General features: G+C 40.4%; 4 protein-coding genes across 4 annotated transcripts; 2 read left to right on the top strand and 2 right to left on the bottom strand.

Annotated features, from left to right (window-relative positions):
* Positions 1–3,930: 3,930 nt before the first annotated feature.
* GCK72_025516 (uncharacterized protein) lies at positions 3,931–5,923 on the top strand (the record flags this gene model as incomplete). Its single annotated transcript, XM_003106250.2, has 6 exons — positions 3,931–4,107; positions 4,189–4,355; positions 4,692–4,786; positions 4,900–5,412; positions 5,460–5,545; positions 5,609–5,923. The coding sequence occupies 6 exons, from the start codon at positions 3,931–3,933 to the stop codon at positions 5,921–5,923; spliced, it is 1,353 nt and encodes a 450-aa protein (XP_003106298.2).
* On the bottom strand, positions 5,561–5,978 carry GCK72_025515 (uncharacterized protein; the record flags this gene model as incomplete). The annotated part of the gene is made up of 2 exons (XM_053736367.1): positions 5,561–5,834; positions 5,974–5,978. 2 exons carry the CDS (start codon positions 5,976–5,978, stop codon positions 5,561–5,563), a joined length of 279 nt encoding a protein of 92 aa, XP_053579933.1.
* Positions 5,979–7,601: 1,623 nt separating this feature from the next.
* Positions 7,602–8,708, bottom strand: GCK72_025514 (uncharacterized protein; the record flags this gene model as incomplete). The annotated part of the gene is made up of 4 exons (XM_003106161.2): positions 7,602–7,764; positions 7,810–7,928; positions 8,191–8,435; positions 8,603–8,708. 4 exons carry the CDS (start codon positions 8,706–8,708, stop codon positions 7,602–7,604), a joined length of 633 nt encoding a protein of 210 aa, XP_003106209.1.
* Positions 8,709–10,154: 1,446 nt separating this feature from the next.
* On the top strand, positions 10,155–12,469 carry GCK72_025513 (uncharacterized protein; the record flags this gene model as incomplete). The annotated part of the gene is made up of 5 exons (XM_053736366.1): positions 10,155–10,739; positions 10,787–10,983; positions 11,172–11,523; positions 11,575–11,755; positions 11,808–12,469. The coding sequence occupies 5 exons, from the start codon at positions 10,155–10,157 to the stop codon at positions 12,467–12,469; spliced, it is 1,977 nt and encodes a 658-aa protein (XP_053579932.1).
* Positions 12,470–12,614: the final 145 nt, after the last annotated feature.

Genomic DNA, 12,614 nt, shown 5'->3' with positions numbered 1-12,614 from the left:
TGTATTTTTTTTAATTTTGATGTAAATACATATTTTTACATTAAGTTGCTTTTAAGAATCAAAGAATCAACTTTTCACATACAATTCAGTAAAAGAAATATTGTGAACACACTACACTCTCAGCCGGACCAAAGACATCGTCGCATCTGGAAAAATTTCTTCTTATACATAAAATCTCCGGCACTTACTTCACCACTGTACAAAATCCATTACCGTTGATTATATCCGGAAATGGGTTCTTTCTATTCCGGTCCACCCATTTGAATCGTATATAGTCATACTGTAGACACTCCCCACTTTCATAATTGAGGATTTGATCTTCTCTCTAAAAAAAACAACGATAGAAAAAGTTTCGAGATTCTTACTTACAATCACTATGCTTGTGATCAACTGAGGGTGCTTTTCAAGATAACGAAACACTACTCGTATCCCGTTTGGATCGCCATACTCGTATTGTTCATAATCTTCATAATCAGACTGTCCGAAAACAGGGGACGTTAGAAAAAAGAGAGAAAATATGATAGGAAACATTATACCATTCCAGAATTTCCGGGTTTTTAAACATGAAGCTTCTTTTCAGAATTCCTTTTATGTGAATAATAACAATGGAGCCTGGTGAAAAGTATTCATCACTTCAGATTGTCTGAATTGGAAATTCACTGTTGTGCAGAAAAATATTGTTTTGTAGCGCTCACAAGTCGCCAGTCTGGAAGTCTGGATGTCACGAGGTGTTATCTCTGGAAAACTGTTGCACTTTGCACTTCCCCCATTTTCATTGAAACAAGAAACATTTTTCAATGACAGAAAGTATTTGTTCCCCCTTTCACAATGGTATTGATTCACATTGCTCATTCGTGTGAACATTTCTGTCTTCAATATTACAACGTGACCGTCGAAAGAATCTGTCCTGGACAGGCTTCATGTTGACCTCGTCGCGCGACACTTGCAAAGTTTGGTGCGTGTGTTGGTCAGACACAAAGAAACATATTGCTAACACCATCCGAGGTCAGGTCAGACATATGGTGAACAGAACAGCGTCCAGCTGTTTTGCATGGTTGGAAAATATGTCTAGTGTAATGTATAGTGTAATGTCTCAAAGATCGCAATGGAATTTAAAAAGTCTGGACATAGATTTGCTAGAGTCAAGATTGTTCGCAGAGGGAGCACATTTAAAATGGAGTGTGATATCATAATAAGAAAGGAAAATCTAACATCTCAGGTTGTAAAGAAGGTGTCTTCTCCCAGAACAGTTGCACAGCAAAAGATTTTTTTAAATCAGCCAGAATTTTTTGTAGTCTTCAAAACTGCTACCTTATCTGTTATAAAAAATTTCTTTGTGAGTTATTTTTAGATTCCAACCAAAATTTTATCATTTTTATAATGGAAAGTGTTTGATTGAATTTGTAATAGTACAATCATCCATTATATTTGATTGAATGTCTAAAACTATGTGGCAAGTGGGTACGGGCAAAGTTCAGTTAAAGGAAAAAGCATTCAGGAAATAACACGTTGATTCAAATTTCCGGAGTAACAATCTAATATAAATATATGAACTTATTAACATGTCAATTTGAAACGCAACTGCTATCCCATTAAAAACAGTCATAAAATCGGTCAGTTCTGCCTAACCTGTCATTCACGTTGAAATTGACACTCTGCATAAGTGCACCTTCACTACTATTTTCCATAATCTCATTATGAATCGGACTCATCGTTGTCCACTTTCCACTTTTCCACCTTTCTCCCTGTCACAGAACTCTTTGTTACCTATGTACTTCATTTTCTTCAACACATTTACGATAGTTCTCACGTGGTACCAGAGAGTTGTATAACCATATAATCAGTGTTAATTCTCATGTAAGAAGATGCATTACTGATAAGAAAACAAGTGGTTCTCATCTTGAATGGTCAGCATTCCTGTTATAAGTTCTTTACGACTTTTGAGTTTTCAATGCTGCAAAAAAAGATTTTTGAGAACATTCACTCTACACGCAATCTTTTGTTGGAAAAATGTATTATTCTATTCAAAAAAGTTGTTCCTTGATCGTTTATCACAATTCATGTGAAATATGATCAATAAACCATACTACGATTCTGAAATCGACGAAATTGATATTATCAGCGTCTGCCTAGTTGTACATACATAAAACAGTACTGTACTTTACTATAATTAAGTTTTCTAATAGTTTCGATTAGTATCCATTACCGATTTTTATACTGATATGCCTATTATCCGACTTCAAATGTCACTAGCACAGTTTTCCAAGTAGATTTTTCTAGATTGACTGTTTTTTACCAATCCTGAGTTGATGATGACAATTATATGCCTGTTTTCTCGTTATTAGGTGCTTTTCCTAATTTTTCTCGTTTCCTCTTCAAATTTCAATATGCCCTTTTAGAAAGGCCACTTGCTATTCAACTCTCCTCAAGGCTCCAAGCAACCATTCGTTCTTTTGAACTTTCCTCCACGTGCCTGCTCTTTTAGAGCACTCAACACTCCGCCCATCTTTCCCTGACTCCGCCCCTTCTTCCATTTCTCACATCTTCGATCATCCATTCGCCACTTTCATCTTCACCATCTCTTCTCTATCTCTTTTTCTTTCATTTTTTAAAAAAAATTTTCATCGCAAATCGTATGGTCGCCGTCGAATCGCATGGGCTGGTAGGAAAAATAAAGAAACGGCAAACTTTCAAGCCAGAGCTATTCCATTTATTTGCGCTTTGCCACTACTGTCTGACCTAGCCATCTTTCTTTTCATCAAGGCAAACATCAGAGAAAAGAAATTGAGTACTTTTGCAAAACACAGGCCTTCACGTATCATTTTGTTGCAGCAGCAGCGCGTCCCCCCAATCAAATGATAGCACAATGCATCATGAAGCTGTCATTTGGCCTCTGACACTCACTTTACACTCCGATAGAGTTCAGACAGGAAGTTGAGAGTGTTTGATGAGTCGGGAATGTACTTTTAGTGTTTTCGCAAGTATTTGATTGATTACATCTCTTTTATTTTGGGATTTTTGGATCACTTCTTCAAAACTGTGAAAATGTTTTGACGGAACTTATTTGCTCTGAGCTAATAATATCCCAGATATCTCACTTTACACTCTCGCGACTCATGAGTTTGACCTCTGTCGGTGGTTCATATATCATTGGTTAGGTACTTTTTTCTACGTCATTTGTTCTCTGATGAAATCTTCTATTTTCTAATCTTCTGATGTTTGATATATCCCAAAATTCTAGCTTATCCGCTTCCTGCTGATAGCTATTTGGTATTGAAGCAGAAGCAGAGATCTCTGCCATTGCTATGAAACTCTACCTTTAATGATATTGACAGATTTTTTTCTTCTTTTCATCTAAACTTATATATTTGCCATTCTACAGTTGATGAAGATCGTTATCGGAAAAGAGCACGTACACTCTTTATCGCCACCCAACAAAGACGCATATATCACTGACCGATCGGTGCGGTCGGTCGGCAAAGTAAAACTGACGTCACTCATCAATCTCTCCATTCTTTTGAGCACACACAGTGTGGGTCCCCCTCCGCGAGTGGTGGACATTAGACATCTGCATGTCTGTCTGCCTGCGCGTTCCCTCTTTCCCCCCATCTCCCTCTCATTTTTTGCTTCGCCATTCGTCTGTGCGTATGTGCCCCTTCGTATGACCCTTCGCCTCCCCGTCTCTGAGTCTCTGCCCGCCATTTTTAAATCAGTGGAGGTGGGGGGGAGGTATATATCTTTTTGGCAACTGGTTTTAGCATATGTATTCACTTTTTGCCTTTTCACTTTTACCTTTTGCCGCCGCGGTGGTAATGGTGTTTTCCGTTTTCCTCAGCGGGTAGAGGTTTGTATCCCGTTCTGATTTATTTCTTTTGTAGCTGTTGTCACACCAATGCTATTTTTTCATTCAAGTCCATTTTTTCAGGTAATATGTCAGCCGCTACGGAACTGCAACCGCTCAATGAGCAAAAAAGAGTCGAGGAGGCGGAAGTCGAAGTCGAGGAAGTGGCTCCAGAAGACAAGAATAATCTCGTCTTCTTCATCATCTTGCTTCACGGAATCGGAACTCTCATGCCATGGAATATGCTCATCACCATCTCCTACGATGTAAGTTTTTCTTCGTGTGCTTACGCTAACAAATATTTCCAGTCTTTAGTTATCACAATAAAAAAAACCATTCTGTTTCAGTACTTCGAGTCGTACAAAATGCTCGCCAACTCTACGATCGATATGAATACCGGAGTGGTGACCGGTGACCCGACCGTCTACTCGTCCAACTTCCAAAGCTTCCAAACGATTGCTTCGCAAGTGCCGAATCTTCTTCTCAATCTTCTCAACATCTTCATTGTTGTCAAGTAAGGTCATTTTCTCTCTTATCATTCGATTTTACCCAAACTGTTCCTATTCACCTCGTGGCAAGTGAGATAAGTGTTAGAGGCCGCCAGAGTATGATGAATTGATTCGGCAAAAGTTGTGACAGCCGAAGGTGTTGGTTGGTCTAAGAAAGATTGGAGAGGTTGATTAGAAAAAGAGAGGTGTAGATTAGAATTGGCTGAGGTGTCAATGTTTATTCTTGATTCAAAAAGGGTGAAGGTTCTACTACTGATGAAAATAATGATGAGTCTGTACTTTTCGAGGGTAATTAGCTGAATTGCAGTTTACCAAAAAGTTATGTATGTACAAATTTCCAGAGGAGGACTCGCCGGCCGTATCTGTGTTGGCCTCTCCATCGTTTCCGTCTGCGTTATCACCACGATGGTCTTCATCTACGTTGAGACAACCACATGTGAGTGGAAAGGGTAACTGAACTTTTTCTCTCTGACAATGAGATTGTGAGATGAAAAGTTCAAACATCTGTCTATCTCTCTCGACAGAACAAAAACTTCAACATTTTTACAGGGCTCACCGGATTCTTTACCCTCACAATCATCATCATTATTGTGTTAAACGGAGCCAATGGAGTCTACCAGAACAGTATCTTCGGTCTCGCCTCGGAGCTTCCATTCAAGTACACCAACGCTGTCATCATCGGAAACAACTTGTGCGGAACCTTCGTCACTCTTCTCAGTATGTCAACTAAGGCTGTCACCCGCAACGTCTTGGATCGTGCCTTCTCATACTTCTTGATTGCTCTTATCACCCTCGTTTGCTGTCTCGTCTCCTTCCTGATCCTCAAGAAGCAACGGTTCTACCAATTCTACAGTACCCGCGCTGAGAGACAACGTGCTAAGAACGAGGAAGCTGCTGACAACAAGGGAAAGATGGCAACCTACGTCGCCACCTTCAAAGAGGCATTCCCACAACTCATCAACGTCTTCTTGGTCTTCTTCGTCACTCTTTCAGTGTTTCCAGGAGTTATGATGTACGTCAAGGATGAGAAGAAAGGAGGAGTCTATGATTTCCCATTGCCACGTAAGCTAAAATGGTAGATGCTATAATCTAACAATTTAAATTTTCAGAAAACTACTTCATGGACGTGACCACCTTCCTTCAATTCAACGTGTTCGCTTTTATCGGATCGATTGTCGCCGGTAGAAAGCAATGGGTAAGTTTACACTTATTATACTGAAGTTATCCCTAATCCGTCATAATCCATAATAATTTTTAGCCTCAACCAAGCAAGCTCTGGATCCCAGTCTACCTCCGTCTCCTCTACATCCCATTCTTCGCCTTCTGCAACTACCTCCCGGAGACTCGAACCTTCCCAGTCCTCTTCGAATCCACCTGGCTCTTTGTGATCGTCGCTGCCTCCATGAGCTTTGGAAGTGGATACTTCTCCGGACTCGCCATGATGTACACCTCCAAGACTGTCGATCCATCGAAGGCTCAAGTCGCTGGAATGATGGCTGGATTCTTCCTTATCTCGGGAATCGTCTCAGGACTCATCTTCACTATGGTCATCAAGGCTTTCGTGACCGCCTAATTTCTCTTCTGCCGTGATTCAAGAAATCATGTTTTTAGACACACTGTTACCTCATTAGCGCAATCAATGCCCCCCTCCAATTAAATTCTTGCTTAACAAGAACATTGTATTGTATAATATTTAACTCGTTTTCAATGGTATCAAAAATACCCAAAATCGTTTGTTCGTTTTGTCCTAAGTGCTCTTAGATTCTTCCTGTTTTTTCTTTTTTTTTGTCTTTTTGCCACGGTAGGATACCTCAATCGTTTTCAACCTCTCTTCTCTTTTGTAGCCTGAATAATTGTTCCCCATTCTGATGGGTTGGTCCTCTAAGTATTATCGCAGCTACATCTCGTTGTGTTTTCTTTCTTTCTCTCCTGTAATTGAATATTTTGTTGCAATGTAATGTTTTTAACCTCTTAATCTAAAACTACCCGAATTGGATTTGAATAAATAATGCTTGTTATTTCACAGCAATATGATCCGTAAAGAATGACGTTCTTCGTGGATGACGATTTGTTTTCAGATGTAACCGGATACAAAAAACGCATACGATTAGTCAGAAAAAATTTAAGGGGAGCGTGGGAGTCAGGAAGTCGTGGCTCTGGAAGTGCTGTGCTGAAATTCAATAAGAATTCTGTGTTTGATATAATTTTCTATTCTGGAGGAACAAAGCACAGAAATGATTACGAGAAGGTATAATTGTTTCCGTTTCATCAAAACAATTTTCGTTTGGGAATTCTATATTTTCATTCAAGTCCAAAAGAAACGCACACTTTTACGCATTCCATCGATAATAGACCGTAAAACTTTGTGTTTTGAAATATGTAAATCCCAGTTACAACCGTCGTTCGTTCGATTTTGATAAATCGACGTTTCCAGATTATTAGGTATTTTGGGAACCTAACTGATCCGAGTATATGTAGGGAAATTATTGTTTCTAAACTTTTTGTATAAAATTTTGCATATTTCTTAATCTTCTAATAAATTGTTCATGTTTTCAAAACACATTTTTTAGTTGTCATGAGATTTCCAGTTTTGAAATTTCAAATACAGCCATCTTCCATTTCTCTCTAATCTTACTCCACAATCTGCCATGACTGCAAAACTCGTGACTTTCCGAATAACCTGAATAACTGAAACAAGAACTATTTATGGAAAATGACAAAAAACGGTTTGATGTTCAAAGTACAGACTCAGGTTTTTTCTGGGAAATCAAATGGATGTTTCTTATCACACAAAGTTCAGTGGGGGAGGGATTTTGGTGTAAACGGTTTTTTGACAATAGGGGACAGGAAACAGGAAGAAAGTTCATCTAAATATGCAGTTTGAGAAAAAAAAGTGTTATATTATGATCGATTCACAGTTCGATGATGATAGTGAAGGAAAAAGACTGGGAGTTGTAAGTAAAGTGACACAAGTGTTTACAAATTTTTTGATTAAAAGATTTTTAACTTATTATTAAAAATTACATGCAAAAGACAGGCAACTAGGAAAAAAAGTTCAGGAAAAAACAACCATACCACCCAAATATTAGAGCAAAAATTGAGGCTCTCTGGCATTTTCTGATTTTGATGGTTAAGCTCTTAAAACATACAGATAGACGGCATGAATAATTTAAAAAGGTACAGTACAAAAGGGTTTACAAAGAGGAATGATCGGATGACAAACTTGGTACATGTGGGAAATGAGAAAACGACTAGCAGTTGCAATCCTTCTTTCCATTGTTTTCAGCGGCACGTGGCAAGTTTTGTTTTGGCTGCACTCCGGTGTCAGCGGCATTCAAATCCAAACTTCCATCCTGGATGTTTTGGTAAATTTGCTTGGCAGTCTCCAGGAAGGCGTCCTCGACGTTGCTGCCACTGAAATAAAATTTATTGGAAATTCTTTTGAACGGAAAAACATACGTCTTAGCACTGCACTCAAGGAAAGTGAGCCCATTCTCCTCGGCAAACGCCTTAGCCTCCTCATATGGCACATCACGCTGGTCTTCAAGATCCGCTTTGTTCCCGATGAGGAAGATTGCCTGAAATTGAATTCTTTGAGTGATGAAATTCATGGTGACTAATTTTTAGATATGTTCTTGATGTTTTTGGTATTTAGGGTATTTGGGGTCTGACTTCATATTTAATCAAAAAATGTTGCACTAATTCAAGAGCAGCTCTCCAGACACGCGAATGACCAGACCAATATAGATTGGATTCCAGCAAAACTTTGCACTAGAAACGTTCCACACATCACAAATCAGAATTATTCTTTGGGTGCATACACCTGTTCCCATTACCCACCGTATTCGGGTTCGTCAGACTCTTGGCATCAGCCAACCAGCTGCTCAAATGATTGTACGTCGAACGGCGTGTCATATCGTACACCATCAGTGCTCCGGCGGCTCCACGGTAGTAGGAACGGGTGACTGCTCGGAATCTCTCTTGACCAGCGGTGTCCCAGATTTGAAGCTTGATTTTCTGTCCGCTGACCTCAATAATCCGGGTTCCGAATTCTACGCCAATTGTGTGCGGGCAGTCGGCCATAACTGAAAAGTTATTTTGTAACAGTAACAGGTTTAGCAAAAACATCGGCGGTTTTCTTTTTTTCTGATCAACCGAGAGAACCAGAATTGTTTGTTTGGAGACAAACAACTGCATCGATTGATTGATTTTTTTCGATGATGAATGTCACATTTCTATTCCGTAAACTCACATTTCTTTTCCGTAAACTGATGTAAAAGACAAGACTTTCCAACGCCCATGTCACCGATGATGATGTATTTGAAGATATAAGAGTAGTTGTACGGAGCAGCCGTCATTCTGTATATGTGTCAGTTACCTGAAATATGAAAACCAGTTGTTATGTGACCATAATACAAAGGAAATAGAGAAAAGAAGTCAGCCAAAAAAAAAGAAGGAAAGTGGCCATTGGAGTGACTGCCAAGTTGTCATTAGTTTGGGAAAGCAGCAAAAAAACGAAAAAACGACGCAGAGAGATGGCAGAATGAAAATAGTTGTAACGAAAAGAGAAGATGAACACCAGCCACGCCAAAAGAAGCAAAGAAGGCATTGGCCCCTGAGGCTAGATGAGGATACGGAAGAGAGAAGAGGAGCTAGTGGAGAATAGGGGGGACAACACGTAAAGAGGCAGCAAGAAGAATATATCACGAGAAGAAGAGACTCTGGACAAAAACGGAGGCCCCTCGATTCCTTCTATCTCTCTGTCTGTCTCTCTGAGATGCAAAGCGATGCGTACTATCGACCGCGACGCGCACAACAACCGACGAGACCAGTCCTGTCCGCTCTGCGTCTCTGGCTTCTCATTCATTTCGTCTCGTTGTCTGACTCCGGCCTTCGTCTCTTCCTTCTACTACGTAGAGGATCGAATGGGAGAGAGAGAGAAAAAAAAAAGAAGAAGAGAATGAAATGACGAGTGTAGAGCACGTGTGTGTGTGTATATGCGCGCTTAACTTTTCCCTTATTTATCCGTCGTTGAGCCATGTCTCCCTTTTTTCGTATCTCATAAAAACATGAAGCATAGAAAACAATTATTTATTTTTCTTCTTTTTTCGATTTCATCATCCAAAATTTTTTTTCTTCTTTTTCAGTACTCATTGGTAGAAGAATAGGTAACAGTAGGTTAGGACTTTGCTTAGCTCCTTAGGCTTGCAACCATTGCTTTTTAACAATCCATTCATTTCATTCCTGCCAATCTGTTTCTGTTTCCGTTTCCCTGTTCTCCCGTTGCAATCAAAACTATTTGCTTACAATCTTACCGACCTCGAGGCATTGCATTTGACAACCATTCGATTTCGTCACATTTCTCGTTTCTCTGCCGACCCCCCGGGTGTCCCTTTCTCTTTTTCCATCTCCCCTTCTTCGTGTTTATCGTAGCCGCCGATGATATTTCGCAATACCTGCTGACGGCCTCTCTCTCTCTCCGACACGTACTCTCGTCACGTTCTCCTCTGGTTGTTTCTGTGATATGTGGGCGCTAGAGAGAAAGAGGCGGTCCTTCATATTCTGTAGTATTGCGAAATGTGAGAAAAAAACGAGCGAACTCATTGTGAAAAACCACACGGATGTTTCGCAATCTTATATGTCCATTCTTACCAATTCTAGGGTTATCATTCTAAGCGTGTCTGGTGTCTACCAGCTCTTCTCCTCTTCTCTGGTTTGATTTTCTTTTAATAACTTCAGAAATTTTGCTCTACGCTATCATTTTTATGTTCTTACTGTACTTCTTATTGTAGTTCTTACAGGGTATGGTTAGAACCAAAGGCAGAACTACAACCAAAACCAAACCCGCGCCGTCAGATGCATCTGTATCTGCAGCGTCGTCACAAACTGGAGTGAAAATCGGGAGAACGTTCATCCCAAGGATTTCCGACCAATCTTCCACCCCAATCCGCCATAAATCTCACCATGAGTTGATCCGTCAGGAGTCTGAAAGCTTCCGAATCGTCAAAGCTGAATACTATCAACGTGTTCGCAATGCCAGAAAAGTCGATCCGAGGCATCCAGGAGCGTTCTTCCCAATCTGCTACTCCGCGATTGGACCTGCTTGCTCTCTGGAAACTCGTCCACTCTCCCGTCTTCCACATCACATAATTTCCATTCTCAATGACCACTACGTCCAATTAACTCATGGATTGATGGTACCAGAAGGTGATCTGTATAACAATGGAGAGCAACAAGTTGAGAAACCAATGAAGACTATTCTGAATGAAGCTGAATACAATCAATTCATTCAAGAACTTGAGGAAGAGGAGAAGAAGAAACGATTGTTGGCTTTGTGCTCAACATCGAATGCTGTTCCACAATTGAATCCTTACAATGGACAATACTTGGTATGTTACTCACCCTAAAGTCTAAAATCTTATTCTTATGTTTCTAGGTTAACGGCGAGATGATCGGTTGCTTTGTCATTTACGGATCGGGCTCCATCACTCGTGCGGTTTGCTCCAAAACTCGCGAGGTGTTCACCGCACACGTTCTCCCGGCATGGAAGGTGACGAAAGTCATTGACGTCATTCAACGACTTCAAGTCCCGGCAGACAGGGCATCGTTTAGTCCTGATGAAATCCGTATGAGGTGAGTGCACAAATGACGAAACAAAGGGGGGAAGGGGGATTACGAAATTCTAGTGGAAGTCAGAATGTATATTGACGTGGGCGTGAGACAGAGTTGAAGAAATTCTCGTAGGTGTTGAAAATTGAATTGGACTACGGTAGCTGAGAGTATTTGAAAGAGGAGTACTGTACTCATTGAGTTTATTTCAGTGAGATCTGTGTCTCAAGACGTCTAGAAATTGTCAAGAGCAACAATAGATGGGTCATCTTCAACCCATTCATGGCCTCCACTATCCACTCGTATGCCTCCGAACAGTTGGATGAGATGACTGAGCAGGATGTCATGAGCATCTTTGCTAAATTGGTCCAAATTGTTCGCTATTGTCACTCCAGAAAAGTGTTAATTCGTAACTTCCGTCCAAAGAACTTCTACTTGAAGAAAGAAGCGGATGGAAGTTGGACTGTCCGTCCTTGCAACGTTCAGGACATGGGGTGCGAAGATGAGGTGCCGGATCCATTGCATCCTCGTCGCACCGTTTTTGCCGCTTTCATGGCACCAGAGGTAACCATTCAAACTGGAAGTAAAGTTTTTAAAACATAAATTGACTTCCAGATGCTGAAAGCCGACTGCAAAACTCTCCACACCCGTGGTACCGAGATTTGGGGACTCGGTATCTTATTGTACATATTGTTAATCGGAAAGTATCCGTTCCATGAGAAGGATATGACTCACTTGTTTAGAACTATCAAGTTCAAGACACACAAATGGCCATTCAACTTCATTTCAACAAGAAGTGAGGGAACATAACATTCAAAGTTTCTATTTCACAACAATTGGCTTTTCAGGCAGAGCGATCGTTAACAACTTACTCCGCAAAGTACCAGCCAACAGAATGAGCCTTTCAACTCTTTCGGAGAAACTCAACTATCCATATCCAAATGTCAGATGCCGCTCGAATTTGATTCTGAAACAGCAGGACCTCATTGTCAAAATGGATCTTTTTGATATGTACTACAACAACTACAAGAATAGGCTCCTCCCACAAAATGTGAACCCAATTAATGAGGAATACCTACAGTGTGAAAAGGATTTGCCGATTTCTGCAGAGTTGGCAAGAAGAGATTTGCATCTGATCGAAGAGTCGATCAAGACTCGAATTGAAGATTTCACAACTGGCTATGAGCAAACAGTGATGGACGCTCGTGTGGAGCAGATCAACAGAATCCTCTTCAGAAAAGAAATCATGGAAGCACGGATTCAAAAGCGTGTTCCAAATCCAGTCACTATCTCAGCTGACGAAATCTCAAAGGAGCTACTTCTCCCGACATGTATCTACCCAGTCAGCCAGCACTATCATCCATCCCACAGCCAAGTTGATTGGTTTGTGTTCACTGCTCTCCGTGACGCCAACGCTTTGGAGTTTCCAAAAATCAAGAAACGAAGTGTAGTTAAATCATATCCAGCTCCAGTGTTTCGTGGTGTCGACATATCCCAGCCATCTTCATAGATTATGTACATATATAGCTAGAATTCATTTGTTACTTTCCTTTTTGGAAAAAAAGAAGTTTTTCCTTCTGTCTCAGACTGTTCTCCATTTGAAACCTTGTAATTACACTTTGAGATTTCCTCCTCCATTCCCCCATAGAAAATCT

Source organism: Caenorhabditis remanei, chromosome X (assembly GCF_010183535.1).
Source record: "Caenorhabditis remanei strain PX506 chromosome X, whole genome shotgun sequence".
Classification (NCBI taxonomy): domain Eukaryota; kingdom Metazoa; phylum Nematoda; class Chromadorea; order Rhabditida; family Rhabditidae; genus Caenorhabditis; species Caenorhabditis remanei.
Note: the sequence above shows the minus strand (reverse complement) of the source record. Positions and strands in the feature narration are given on the sequence as shown.